General features: G+C 42.4%; 1 protein-coding gene across 1 annotated transcript; it reads left to right on the top strand.

Annotated features, from left to right (window-relative positions):
* The first annotated feature begins 3,126 nt into the window (after positions 1–3,126).
* On the top strand, positions 3,127–14,632 carry slc46a1 (solute carrier family 46 member 1). The gene is made up of 6 exons (XM_056283995.1): positions 3,127–3,647; positions 9,454–9,845; positions 10,033–10,511; positions 12,530–12,613; positions 13,036–13,192; positions 14,230–14,632. Exons 1-6 carry the CDS (start codon positions 3,351–3,353, stop codon positions 14,282–14,284), a joined length of 1,464 nt encoding a protein of 487 aa, XP_056139970.1. The 5' UTR covers positions 3,127–3,350; the 3' UTR covers positions 14,285–14,632.
* Positions 14,633–15,659: the final 1,027 nt, after the last annotated feature.

Raw genomic sequence — 15,659 nt, 5'->3', positions numbered from 1 at the left:
GGTTATTTCACCCAATGTCCTTCAACAACATTATGGATGTACAGTCATCTTTTACTTACTGAATCTAAGCGGAACTGTTTTACTCCTGTTTCACAGATATTACAAATGCATAAAAAACAATTCACAGGCCCAAAATCAACAATAAATCAAACTGTAATGTAGGCATTCATCAGGGAAAAAAATCCCCTAATTTATGATAAAACATATTGCCCAACATGAACAATACAATGACTTCATCTTAACACACGACAATCAAAACAAGAGTTATAACCTGCCCCTCTTTTTTCTTTTTTCAATGTTTTTCCAAGGCCAAACACATTATTCCCCCTAGTTCTTAAAATGATCATGGAGGATTCAGATGTTAATCTTGAAGATGCTCATCTCTGAACTCTACTGAAGGGATGGAACATCATTTCTTTTTTCCAAAAGATATTCCCTCATTTGGTGTTTTGATGAGAGCGCTGTCTAACACGTCGCTCCAAAATCTCCCATAGGTGTTCAATTGGGTTGAGATCTGGTGACTGTGAAGGCCATAGCATATGATTTATATCATTTTCATACTCATCAAACCATTCAGTGACCCCTTGTGCCCTGTGGATGGGGGCTTTGTCATCCTGGAAGAGACCACTCCCAACAGGATAGAAATGTTGCATCATAGGATTAAGGTGATGAATCACTCAGAATAACTTTGTATTGATTTGCAGGGACCTTTCGCTCTAAGGGGACAAGTGGACACAAACCATGCCAGGAAAACATCCCCACTACATAACAGAGCCCCCGGACCCCCTTAATGAAGGGGGTCCGGGGGCTCGGGGGATCTGTTATATAAAAAGAAGAGAAAGAAAGCCATTTTATTTTGTCATTGCACAGTTGTTCAGTTACAATGAATGTGTTCTCTGCATTTAACCAATCCTATTGTATAGTAGCAGTGGGCAGCTGCAGCGCCCGAGAACCAACTCCAGTTCTTCTTTCAATTGCCTTGCTCAGGGGCACAGACAGGAGTATTAACCCTGTCTTTTTGATGGTGGGAGGAAGGCGGGGCACTCGCAGGAAACCCATGCAGACATGGGGAGAACGCAAACTCCACACAGAAAGGACCTGGGACGGTCTGGGGTTTGAAACCAAGAAAAAGAAAAAAAAGCATATATATATATATATATATATATATATATATATACATATATAACTTTGTTAAAAGAAACACTCAATGGTAGGGAAAGTGCTCAACAAATAAGGAGCAAAATAATCCAGTGAGTCACGTAAATTCTTTATGAGACAGTACAAGCCTGTTTCATGCCATAAGCAATCATCAGCTGTCAAATTGCCAAATCAGATTGACAGCTGATAATTGTTAATGGCATGAAACAGGCTCTTTGTTGAAACACATTAGCAGCTGATGAGTGCGAGACGCACGAAACAGGCCTGTACTGCTATGCATTAAAACTTTTTACCCACATCTATATTGATATTCTGCTCCTCATTAGTTGAGCACTTATAACACTATTGACCCCGGGGGGGGGGGGGGTCTGAAACCGTCAATGGTGTTGATAGTAGTGCTCAACAAATGAGGAGCAGAATATCAATATAGATGTAGGATTACATTACAGATTTATGTTACATTATATACATTAAATATTATATGATATATATTATATTACATTAGCATCTGATGAGTGCGTGACGCATGAAACAAGCTTGTACTGCTATGTATTGTGTATTAAATGTTTTTTCCTACATCTATATATATATATACACATATGTGTGTGTGTGTGTATTCTTTGTTTTACAAACATATATATATATATATATATATACATACATACATACATACATACATACATACATACATACATACATACATACATACATACATACATACATATATTTGTAATTACATTGGTGGCACGGTGGTGCAGTGGTTAGCGTGGCCGTCTCACAGCTAGCAGGTCCTGGGTCCGAGCCCCGGAGTAGTCCAACCTTGGGGGTCGTCCCAGTTTGTCCTCTGCGTGGAGTTTGCATGTTCTTCTCCCCCTGTCTGCGTAGGTTTCCTTCGGGTGCTCCGGTTTCCTCCCACAGTCCAAAGACATGTAGGTCAGGTGAATCGGCCATACCAGATGTCCCCTAGCTGTGTGTGTGTGAAGGCCTGGTGGTGGCGGCCTGTCCAGGGTGTCTCCCCGCCTACAGCCCAATGACTGCTGGGATAGGCTCCAGCGACCCTGAGTGCAGGATAAGTGGTTCTGATAAAGGATGGATGGATGCGATTACATTTCTGCTATGATTAGCAGAAAAAAATATCTCAGAAAGTTGAATCATTTCATCTGGACACAACGTTTAGTTCTCCCACTAAACGTTGTGTCCAGATGAACTGATTCAACTTCCTGAGATTTCTACATCTGGATTACTGAGCATGCATCAAGGGCAGCAAATATAAATGGGTAGAGCCCTAATGCGCCAAGAGGCATCAGTGTTCAGACAATGGAAATGTATGTGTGCCAAATTTCATGACTCTTGCTACGATGGCGAGAAAAAGTTGTGGTTGTTTTAAATTTGGGGCTCTCTTGGCCTGCAGGGGTGCCATGTTTCGTAAACGCTTGGCGCGTCGCAGAGTCGCACAGTTTGTCAACAGGGAGCGTCATTCTGCACTTACAGATCAATCTGAATGGGGGGGGGGGGAGTTCCTCCAGTCCTCCTGTTCATTAAAGGGTCAGAATAACTATTACGTTGTAAAATATAAGTTTATTCTGTGCGGACTTCACATCGAAAAAATGTGTAACAGATTTATGGCAGACATATTAACCCCAAAACCCCAAGTTGGACATTTAGATTGCACACTGTACAAGGCGTGAAAAATAAATTATTAAATGAAGAATCAATGACTAGACAGAAGAAGCATCCTTGTGAAATGTGTAAAGGCTGATATAAAATACTTGTGCGACGAACCACACACCATTGCAGTATTTATCAAAACAGGTAAAAGTTAAGGTAATAGGCTAGATAGTAAACAATCAAATCGGCTGTATGCGTCGTGTGGTTGTGCTGCTGTCATGTGTAGCTAGTTTTTTAAAGGTGCAGTTCGCGTCTTCGCCAAACGGGGCTTTGAGACTCACAAACTGGTTTAGTGTAGGGCAAAAGTGAAAATAGCCTCGGTTAGCAGAAGTCACATTACGGTAAAAACACAAGGTTGATATACATATATATTTCAGCGGACACGGTGCGGCAAAATGGGAGCGTCAACACGATATGTGGATGATTACATTTGCGTTAAACTGAAGTAAACCCAAAGTGATAACTATTAACAAAGTTAACGCTTCAATCTGTCAGCCGTCCTGCGGTTAATGTTTTAGCTTGACATGGACGAACCGGACACTACAGCCATCCTCCCCGAGGAAGAAGAAATGTCGACCGACGCCTCGTCTGGCCGCAAAGCGGAGTCTGGCGACAGAAACCCCGGCCGGCCGCCGTTCGCCTGCCCTCGGTTTGTGTCGGTGGAGCCCGTGTTGTTCCTCTCCATGTTCTCCCTGGTTCTGCAAGTGCCCCTGTGCACACAATACCTATGGGACCGCATCGGGGAGGACATCGGGTACAACGGGACCAAGCAGGGCGGCGGATGCGGCAACACCTCGGCCGACGTCGACCCTCTTCAAAAAGTAAAGTACAAAGCTGAGAAAATATACTTTTTTGTTTGAGGGCGCGCGGGGGGGGTGCTTTTTGTAAGAAAAAAAACAATAACATACGTGTAAGGACGAACAAATGTCCTGTTAACAGAGTCGTTTATTTGAAGAAAAATAAATCAAGGACACTGGCATAGGTATAGATGCGAAGCACAACTGTCGAGTGACTTAGTTGTGAACAGACGGATTTTTGAGCTATTTTACAAAGGACATTGACTTTGTAAAATAGATGCCTTTGCACCAGTGCTAAACTGCGACTGTGTGATTTGTGATATTGGGCTATACAAATAAAATTGACTTGACTTGGCTTGGCCGTCGAAACTTGTGACCGTATGTGTTGTTTGGCTGTGTATCGTGTAAGCAGTGTATGTATAAGTAAGTAAGTAAAGCACGGAGCACAGTAGTAATGATCAAGCGTTTCTTGTTCCCTTCATCTCTTCTGACTTACGTTACAGGCAACCGGTGACTCATAACGTTGGTGTCACTTACTGGCGTATGCATAGAACACAACATAGTCCCCTTTACGCAAAGATATGCCATTAACAGAACCTAGCATAGCTAACGATAGAGTTAATAATTAAGAATAAGAGCATAACCTTAAGCACTCGAAAGTATCATTAGCATTCAATACCATGAAGTGTTATCGCTAGGAATTAGAATAGTAATAAAAAGAATCATACCGTTAACATTCTAAAATATCATTGGTAACTGTTAGGAATAGAATAAGAAAAATTGAGCATCATATCGTTTAACACTCTAAGCATCAATAGAAACTCTCAATGTCCAAGCAACAATGAACATTTTCAAAAGGTTACATTAAGCAACACAAATATGGTTGTAAAAAGTTATGTATAAAAAGGTATGAGAATGTATAAATGTATAAAAGGTATATGAACGCGTATATGAATGGTGTGTGTAAACTAGTGTAAGCGTAACTGAATGTGTGCTTAAGTCACATAGTCTTGAATCCAAGTAGGCGGTCGTCTGACACCAGCAGGGGTCGTGCGAGTGTTCATGGCTTCAGTGTTGTCCTGTTCAGGAACGGAGAAGTAGTGACTCGGTAGATCCCGCGATGAGCTCGTGCATGTGTCAGGCAAAGCAAGTGCATGACCTTTAGCTAGATTGGATGCATGCCATTTCTTACCGTCAGCCAATAGATAAGTGCATCGGCCAATTTTCATTCTAAACTACAACGGCTGAGTGTATTGTAGCGAATTCTGGGGGGGGGGGGCAACCGCAGCAGCCAAGACGCGAACCCGCATCTCTCGTACCGCGGGAGACATCGCTAACCGCTCGACTAAAGGCTCCGACGCGTTGGCCAAGTGTTACCGAACCTATTCATCCGTGATCGTTACATTGCCCCCTTCCTTGTGGAAGGGCGTCCCCGGCCGGACCGTCACACCCGGGGCGCGAACTCGTGTATTTCGCACCGCGGGCGATAACATTAGCTGGTCGACTAAAGGGTCCGACCCGTTAGCCAAGGGCTAACGCGTCTACTTATCCATGTACGTTACACTACCCGCCTCCTTCTGACACAAATGTAGCGAATTCGGCGGGCAACCACAGGAACCGCCGCAGCCGGGACGCGGGCGACATCGCTACACTGTCGCGAGCCTAGCTCGGTATCCCTTGGCTAATGGGTCGGAGCCTTTAGTCGAGCGGTTAGCGATGCTATGGGTTCGTGTCCCGGCTGCGGCGGTTCCTGTGGTTGCTTCACCGAATTCACTACAGTATTGTGGGTGCGCCTTAGTAACGTGTAGGCTTTCTTATGCGCACTCTGCCCCCCTCTTTGAAAACAGGCAATCGTGCTCCACGTCTGGAGTCAGCCCAGGACAAAGTCGCAGGTAGACATCCAAGCACAGTGATAGGAGCATGGGAGTAGGTAACTAACTTTACTGTAGGAGGCTGCAGGTGTTCTCCTTTGAAGTATTTTTCGCAGCGATGTTTCGGCAGAATAAAGACGGAGGAGCGCGAATCCACCGTCAGTTCCACAGGCACGGTAGCAGTCGTAGCCTTAATGTTAACCGTGCAACGGATTTTGACAGATGCTGTATGTTCATGCAAGTAGAGAATTTGAACTTCAGGCAAGTCACGTTCGTGCACAGAGCGTGTTCGCGAAGACCGACACACTCGCGCAAAATGCCCAGTCTTGTTGCAATGCTTATGTAAACTACTAATAAGACACGTTAGTCCCTAGCCAACGGGTCTGACCCTTTAGTCGAGCGGTTAGTGATGTCGCCTTGTGGTGCAGTACACCCGTATCGAATCCCGTACTGGGCAAGAAAATAACCGGTTACCCTTATATTGAGCGGAGGCAGCGGGGCAAGATGGATCGTTTGCAAGATGTCGATCAGATCCACAACGTTCGCAGGTCCGGTTGGATGTAGGGTGAGACAACGCAGGACGAGAAGGAGCAGGACGAGAAGGCGCAGCCAGCGATGCAGACGGAGGCTTCGGTGGTTTGCGATGGCGGCACGCCGCTATGTGCAGACACAGCTTGCGTTGAGCGCTCACCAGCAGTGAGCTTAGCTTGCTCAGCAACGGCTTCCATCTGTGTTGCAACTGTAATGGTTCTTTGCAACGTTAAGTCTGGTTCTATGAGCAGTCCCTCTCGTAGGCGATGGTTTAAAACGTTTTCCACCAACTGATCTCGGAGCATTTCATGCGAGTTTACGAACTCACACGTGCTGCAGCGTGAGCACAAACTCATTGGGAGCTTGAGCGCGCTTTCTGAAGGCATGACGCTCAGCCACTGTTCCGACATGGAGTAAAATGTGCTTCTGAAGCCTTTACAGCAGCTTCCTTGGTCCGGCAGTGTATAGAAGAGTCTCTGGCCCTCAGTCCCCAGGCAGTGTAGAAGTAATGCTCGTTTCCGAGTATCCGGCCTGTCGTCTGTGTTCGTTGCAACCACTTGCAGATAGTTGCGGAACATTTTCAACCACGTGTTGAATGGCAGCGGAGGCTCACCAGGGCAAGACAAAAAAGGTGTAGAAAAAGGTGTAACTGCAGCCATCTTCAGTAGACTGGGTACAGAACTCGTCGCCAATTTGTTATGTTTGGATGTGTGTTGTGTAAGCAGTGTATGTATAGTGTAAATAAGTAAGGAAAGCACGGAGCACAGTAGTAATGATCAATCGGTCTTATTCTCTCTTCTCGTCTGATTTACGTTATACGCAACAGGGAAATCATAACATTGGCGCTACCTACTGGCGTATGCATAGAACACAACAGTATGGTTGTCGCGAGCACCCTGGGTATTTCCCCAATTTTAAGCGTGGAATGAAAATTGACTTTTTTTGTTGTTGACCTAGTTAGCTCATTTCCCCATTCATATTATGCGTCTATTCAAGAACTTACGGAGAAACAAAAGATCACAAAAACTCCGTTTTTATTTCATGCCATAATCCAATTACCTTATTCCTAAACTAAGTTTTGTGATTGCGTTATCACGCCCGAGCAACTTTCCAGCCAATGATATCGTAAAATATGTTGTGCTATCCAATCAAATCCCGAAGGATCAAGTCACATTTTGTATCCTGTAAACATTTTGACTAACATATCTGTAATTGTGAATCCAGTCACCGTAATAGTAATAGTAATTATTAAAACGGCCTGCCATACTCTGACTCTGCCATCTCACCTCGTCTTTATTGATGGTCAGATATTATGAAGGTAACAGGTTTTGTTCTACACAGCGGTTCAACTCAGCCAAAGTTAGCTCCTCGGAATCATGTTTTTTGGTTAACCATCAGAAATGCTTAAAAAAAATTCTCGAAACATTGATTTGTCTGAGCACATTACAAAGGTGATAGAGCACCTCTTATTTGCATCTCTATGGATGGAATTTCTGTGAAATCTTACTTATAGAGAACAGTGGTGGTTAGGGTGACCAGACGTCCCGAAAAATTCAGAACAGTCCAAAATTACGAGCAGTTGTCCCAAATATGCCAAATATGCCTGCGGCCCTCTGCAATCCAGTCTTACTACGAGGTAGCTTAAGTGAATTTTGTTGTGTCTTCTTGAGTATTACTCCAACTTAAACTACGAGTTCCAACAGAGCCGGCCCAAGGCTTTATAGGGCCCTAAGCCGAATTTGATTTGCCCCCCCCCCACGCTAAACCCACCTCCCACCACCGACAATATTATGTCCATGCTTGATCGTTACCATACCATTGTCAAACTTACTACTGTGCTGGAAAGTCTTAAAATAAAGCACTAGCCATCTAGCTAGCTAACTATGCTAGTTGATGTGACCATACCTTGGCCCGTTTGAGGCGTCTATTTAACTAACATTATTGTTAGTGAATGTTCATGATAACATACTATAATTGGTTGTGGAAACATACCTTTATCCTGCTGTTTTTTGCCCTCCTCTGCTTTCCCCCTTTTTCGCTTCTCTGCGCCAGACGGATAAACCCTTTTAGGTGACATACTGTACTTGCTTACAGTTATAATGCGCATGAACCTGACCCCAACTCTGACATAGGCAGCGGAAATTATTAAACCATTAGCATTAATTTGTCAGTCTGTTAACAACATGATATCAAAATATTTAGTTTTTGTTTTCTGGTGATTACTACTGATATGATATATCACACACACAAAAATATATATATTTATCAACCTGTTGTGTTTGACATTTCAAGTGCTCTTGGGGGCCTCCTGCTGGCGTGGGGGCCCTAAGCGACCGCTTAGTTCGCTTATGCCTTGGGCCGGCTCTGAGTTCCAACATTAATTAGATGGAGGCAGACTTCTCAGTGCAGAGGTGGCTGATTTATTTTTACCCCTTGCCCTCTAGGAACTCTTACATATATTGTGGTATATTTGACAACAAGTTTCAGTAAGAGGCCATAAATCACAATATATGACAAATTTAACTTAGACATTGTGTCAACAGCATTGTTATAGCCACAAAGTAAAACACATGCATGCTCGTTTTCCCTTTTTTGTTTTCTAGGGATGAAGATAGTGGAAGTTGCAATCGTGAGGACAGGAAAAGTGAGGCTCCAGGCAGCATCACGCAGACAGATGTGACAGGCACAGCACTGATAAAAATGAATAAAATAAAATGAATTTTATATAGCGGATAATGATTTACACACTGTTACATACAAAACAGTCACTGTGTTTCTTTTTCCTAATGACAGACATTTGACTTGCTATTCATTAACAAAAATAATGAATTTTCGTGTTGAGTCTTCACTTTCACGGGTTTTACTGTTAATCTTTGTTGACATTGAATGTAGAGTACTGGAGGCCACACCCACTGTGGCTATGTGACCATGCCTACCACCAACTCCCCTGTCCCATACTTCACCCATTCTAATCTGGTCACCCTAGTGGTGGGGGTGCATAACAATATATTTTGCCAATGTTCTTACCGATGAGGAGTCCCTCCATCCACCCATTATCCAAACCGCTTATCCTGCTCTCAGGGTCGTGGGGATGCTGGAGCCTTGCTGTGAGGCGACCGCGCTAACTGCTGCGCCACCATGTCGCGCCACCATGCCACCCCAGTGAGGATTATGGCTTTTTTTTCTTTTTTTTTTAAAGCACAAAATCTTTATACACTCACAAACATTTTTGGAAGCATCGCAACACCCAAATATGCACAATGGCACGGCTTAAGAGGGCAACCTTTCTGACGTCATGTTGTCAGGCAGTCTACTGTGAATCAACTGTAGGACTCAAATGTAAAATATTCCTTGCAGCAATGCTTTGGGGAGGTGTTTGGGGGCTTTAAATTTTTTACACATTAATCCCTAAATCCTTTATCTTTCAGGAGGTAGAAACATCAACAGCCCACTGGAACTTATACATCAATCTGGGGGGCTTTGCTGTGGGGTTGTTGACGGTGACATTCCTGGGTTCGTGGAGTGACGTTGCTGGCCGTAGACCAGTCCTCATCATCCCCTGCCTGGGCTTAGCCATTCAGGCAGCGGTTTACCTGCTGGTGATGTACTTAAAGCTGCCTGTGGCATACTTCCTAATAGGCCGGGTGCTTAGTGGCCTCTCAGGAGACTTCAACACCGTATTGGCAGGATGCTTTGCATATGTGGCTGATACAAGTGACAGAAGTTCCCGTACCTTCAAAGTGGCAGTACTGGAGGCTTGTCTGGGTCTTGCAGGCATGCTGGCTAGCATTATTGGAGGGCAGTGGCGGCGGGCACAAGGGTATCAAATGGTTTTTGTCCTTACTTAATGCGTCTAGAAATATCACATACACCTGTTTCCCAAAATAATGAACAACATACTTCAGTATAGAACAACAATTTCAATTTAATGATCTTACAATTTTTGCTTTTATTGTTGTTCACTACTATAACTGTTAATTAATTTGTTTCTTGTGTTCATTGTGTAGGTACATAAACCCTTTCTGGCTGGTACTGGCAACCAATGTGGCTGCAGCTCTTTATGCCTACCTGTTTGTCGTTGAGTCTGTACCTTCAGACCCCAGCGCCAAGCTCCTCACCACTCGTCACCATAAGGCTGTCTTCCGCCTCTACTCAACAGGAGGGGAAACCAGTGAGGGTGGTAAAATATTTCAGAGGTACAAGCTGTGGCTGTACACATTATGCTTCTTTTTGGTGGTGACAGTACATTTGGGCAGCAGGGAGCTGTTTGTGTTGTATGAGCTTAGCACACCATTGTGCTGGGGACCAGCTCTGATCGGCTACGGCTCAGCAGCCCAACACCTGACTTACCTGACCAGCCTGCTGGGACTGAAGGTCATGCAGCGCTGCTTAGCGGACTCCTGGGTGGCCCTTGTGGGCTTGGCCTCCAACATAGCTGGTCTGGCAGTTATCTCTGTGGCTACTACCACCGAGCTTATGTTCACAGGTGAGAGTCTCCTTAATGTATAACTAACAGGGTGAGCCCACGGGTAACAAAAATGCAATTTTAAAAACATTATGGCTGGTCTAAAAGGTTGGTTATCTGCTGAAAAAGTTTCATATGTTGGGGTTAGTAGCTTGTTAATGTGCTCTAGGAGCTCACAAATATCTATAAGACCAATCAGACTGCTCTGCTGGAATCATCCATTGCATAAAAGTTACAAACCACAGGTCAACCATGTAAACCTGTTGTCATCATGGTGAGCATTTTAGTTTAATTGTTGCCTTTTCTCATCTCCTTTATTCAGCCTTTTCAGTTGAATCATAAGTGTTTGTGCATGTAAACTTGTCACAACTGAGGGTCCAGACACACCAAACCGACCAGCGGCAATGAAGGCCAACTGTTGCATTGCATCGTGTCGCCTGCCGTCTAGGCCAAAAAGTAGCATTTGAACACACCGCAAAGACTACAGCCGATGGCCCTGATTCACTAGTTTAGCACTGATTCGCTAAACTGAACAGCCAATCAGAGTGATCTCTCTCACCGACAGGCTCCGCCGATTCAACATGCTGAATCAGCTGAAAAGCTGCTGGCAGGGGTCCAACTAGTGCCAACGGTGTGGGACACACCGCAAAAACTAGGGTCACAGGTGCTCACAGACGGCCCGACATTGGCCGACGGTGTCAGGACCCTTAGGGTGACAGCACATTATCTGGCCTCCACTGTTATTATGGGTATAGTTTAGCACAGGACATACTGAATAAACCTCATGTGTAACAACACTAGGGCCAACCTTTGACAAACCTCTCTCCACTAACTGCTGATGACAGTTAATCTTTCTTCACTGAAGCCACACAAAGTAGGACAAAGGTCACATATTTTATTGAGGATTAATACTGGAGGATGAGAAATCCTTTTGAATGTATTCACAATTTAAAAAAGAAAAAGAGTAATTCAGAATTTCATGAACTAGGATTTGGGATTCAAGATCTATTTGACTACTCACTAATCTTTTATTAATTTTTGAATACTTTAACTACTTATTAATATTTTACAAGTATGGTAGACCATGCTTGGAGTATTCAGATTTGAGATATTTCCTAATCAACTAATACCATGTTACATGTTTACATCGTCCAATCGGCAAAATACCATCATCATCATCCTCTAGGTTTCTGAAATACTTTTCTCTTTTTTTATTAATCCCTGGCAATAATTAACGTCAGACACAAATATTTTACCCTGCAACATAGAAAGGATGTCTGAGATTGTGTAGCTCTATACAGGATGTTAACACAGAAACTATCACTGTAGATTTAACACATCAGTTTCAAAACAGAGGGTTAACCCCCATTACTAATGGTTTCTTGTTGAAAGCCACTATAACAAGTGGTTTTCATGTTGTACAGTCAAACTGTTGTAACTAACATGATTAATAGCCAAAGGCCAAATGCCATTAAATGTGTGAAATTCCATGATTGTATTGTACTTACAAACTTCCAAAATCATCGATCACAATGTCACGCTAGTCTTAAAAAAGTTTTGGTGGCAAAAATAATACACATTAAAATGCATTTTTAAGGACATCATATAACCTTGTTGACATGGCAATGACACTTTTTTATATTTTAATTCATTCATTCATTAGAAATGATCCCATTTAGTAACAAATAATTACGGTATAAGAATCACAAATAATATAAGTACTGTGAAGACGTTCATATAATTCATTTTAAATCAACAACAAGCCAAATGTTCCTGTAGAGGGTTTCCTTAAACATAATCTTGTCAAATAGGCTTCATGTCAGGCCTAGTGAGTGTCTATGATAGGGTTGGAGATGTGAAAAAATGTGAGAGCCTCTTATCTGTCCCTTGAGCAATGTTGCAAAATTAAGACTTAAGAAATCATATACACATCACATTTTAAATAAACTGTCCATACACCTGTGATACCTAGGTTTGCAGTTATAGCTGAACACGGCACAGTATGTCTCCGTGAAAACGAGTAAATGCTTTGTCTTTAGGATATGGGCTGTCTTTCCTCTTCATGACTGCGACCCCGGTGATCAGGTCGAATCTGTCTAAGCTGGTGGGGCCATCAGAACAAGGTTAGTCATTGGTGAAAAACACACCAATTTTTGGTGGTCATGAAACGTTAAATGCCCTGTGATGGCCTGGCGGCCTGTCCGGGGTGTCTCCCCGCCTGCTGCCCAATGACTGCTGGGATAGGCTCCAGCATCCCCGCGACCCTGAGAGCAGGATAAGCAGTTTGGATAATGGATGGATGGATGAAACGTTAAATTTATATTATTGAAATGTTTTTTAAAAGAGATTAATTTGCAAAGGTGCAAGTCAAGTGGCATTTTTGATCAACTTTGTGAAAGGGTATCTCAGCTTGTCCCATGCATGCTGGTATAATGAATATGTTTAAATGAGCTTAATTTGCTGCATATTCTGCCGTTGCTGTGAGGAGGTGCTAGTGATCTGCTGGGTATTAATACATGATGGTGTTTCCTGATCTTTGCCCCAGGTGCCCTGTTTGCCACTGTTTCCTGTGTCGAGGGGTTGTGTTCTCTGGTAGCAAGTGGTCTCTTCAACTCCCTTTATCCAGCCACATTGCATTTCATGAAAGGTTTCCCCTTCCTTTTTGCTGCCATCCTCCTCCTTATCCCTGCTGGGATTATTGGGTGAGTCTGTCTTTGCCTCATCACTGCTCCATTGCATTTTAGGGGAAGTATTGCATGGCACAGCATAAGGATGAACTTGACTGATAGAGTTAGGTATACCCTACACAAATCTTATTAAAAGAATAGTTACCACTTACACTGTTTCATGTCGAAATATTCTGGGGTAGAAAAAAGGCACCCGTCAGTAAGACGACAATTACTTAGTGAATTCTGCACGCCTCTACTCGCTCTTTGCTATCACCCCCGGGGTTTTAATAAAATCTGTGTGTTTAAGGGGAGGCCTCGCCTTCACCAGATGTATAGTTCTGGCCTGTGATTTGATTTATTCTTGAGGATTTTTATCACAGCTGTAACAAACTTACATTTTCCCTTTTTGAGTAGCTTCTTTGTCCCAGAGACTACCGACGAAAACTTAAATAAACAAAGCATGAAATGTTTCCCATCGTGTTCATTATTTTATTATCAAAGATTTTGTTAATCAATTGACTACAATCAGCATTGACAGAAAATATAAAACATAAAACCAATATAAAAACATATATTCCACAGATTGCAGCCCAGTAATGAATTAGGAGTTAGGAAGCAGAATTTTAGCAAGTAGGACATCTGCTAAATGTAATATCATGTAGGACTGAAAAAACTAGCTAATGTAAAATAGTTATAGGCTGAGGCGGGATCCATGGGTGGTCCCCTCAATTTGGGCTTTTCAAAATCAGCAAAGCAGACGATTCATTAATCTCAAAAAACACTGTCTGTTGACCTCTAGTCTCTCAGATATGAGATTAAGACATGTCACCAACAGTAAATCTTCTTGCCAACTCATGGCCATCAAAGTCGATGTCTTCATTTTCCTAGGTGGAGCCAGTGCAGTCCTCACTATATAACGAGGGCATTTCTGATGGATTTGTGACTTTAGTAATATCAGGTGGCTAGGATAGTCTTTTGCTGGGAAGTGCCATTAAAGAGTAACCACCATGAAACTTAAAAAAAAAATGTATACCAGATAAGTGGATATTTTTTTTTCATCATCTGTCTAGGATCCTGGAATGTCAAGACCGTAGGACAGACAACAGGGAATCGACAACATCCTGACAAGTACCATTGCATATCTAATGGATTTTACACCGGTGTCTGCCTAAATTTAAAAGCATCACCTATCACAGACACAAAGATTTGTTGTATCTGTGTCTGTTATGCAAAGGCGTTTTTTTGCCTTTTGAACAAGTGCAATAATGCGACATCTGACTATGATGTTAAATAGCTTGTGCAGAGATGGGGTTCTTCCTCCAGTCACACCAAAGGGAGTGAGATCGAAGGACCAAGAACCAGCCTTACGAGTGACATCATGAAGACCATTCTACATCTCAGATGGGTTCTTTGAATCTTTGTTGATAAAAGTCATAGATAAACATTTTAATGACAATAATACACACTTCTGAACTATTTTCCTGAAGGTGCATTGTGTTTGAAAAGTTTTATGCAAACAATTTCGTTATTCACAGTGCATTGCAGTATAATATTTGCAGTTTTACTGGCAGGATTTAGATACTATAGATAGATACTAACATAGAATAGATAATAATATAATATTTTAAGATTAATTATATATAGTTAATTATATATTAATATTATTATATTATAAATTAATAATTACTAATGAAGCAATCATATATTAATTATGTAATTATATATTAATGTCATATGTATAATTATAATATTAATCATACTATATATAATGAATTAATTATATATAATACAATAATAATGGATTACTTGAACATCGGCAATTTCATTCAGTGGTTAAAATTAAATCTCTGTCATCTGGGACCTTTGAAAATCCCTGCTGCTACTAAAAAAGCTTGCTCAGCAAATACAAAAGTCAAACAGTCATAATACACTGGAAACTGATAATTTAGCCTCTGTCAGACATGTCTAGGCCCAACCATCAGTATGCCTCAGCAGAGCGAGAGCCAAGTTCTTTTAGCCGCAGTCAGGGATTACTGAGTTACACAGAGATCGATGTGTCCAAGTTCCCTGAAGAGTCGCCCAGTCCTCCACAAACACACAATTCTGGATAGCCCCAGAGCACCCTGGGGGTCCAGGGAGGAGCACAAGCTGCCATTACTGCTTTAAAGGCTCAAAACAAGAGGGTTTCGGAGGTTAAGTGGAGTTTAAATACAGCTGCATTGAACTGATCGATATAAGAAATACGTCTGAGGAAATTATTTTGGGATGTCTCCTTTCATCAGTCCCCGTTTGCATTGAATCACATTGCTCAAGTAATACTGCAGTGTCACCGTCTGATAGGTTTTACAGTATTATGTGAAATGGACTGTTCTTTGTCATAAAAAAGGGATGATAGTGTTTGTAGGGAAATGTCTGTTCTTCAGATAGAACATTTACTGGGGGAAAAAAATCATGTGCTTTTGGTGTGTCTTATTAAACACCATACTTGCACTCAAATGAA

This window comes from Lampris incognitus, chromosome 7, assembly GCF_029633865.1.
Source record: "Lampris incognitus isolate fLamInc1 chromosome 7, fLamInc1.hap2, whole genome shotgun sequence".
NCBI lineage: Eukaryota > Metazoa > Chordata > Actinopteri > Lampriformes > Lampridae > Lampris > Lampris incognitus.
The sequence above is the reverse complement of the archived record's forward strand: the minus strand, read 5'-3'. Positions and strand labels throughout refer to the sequence as shown.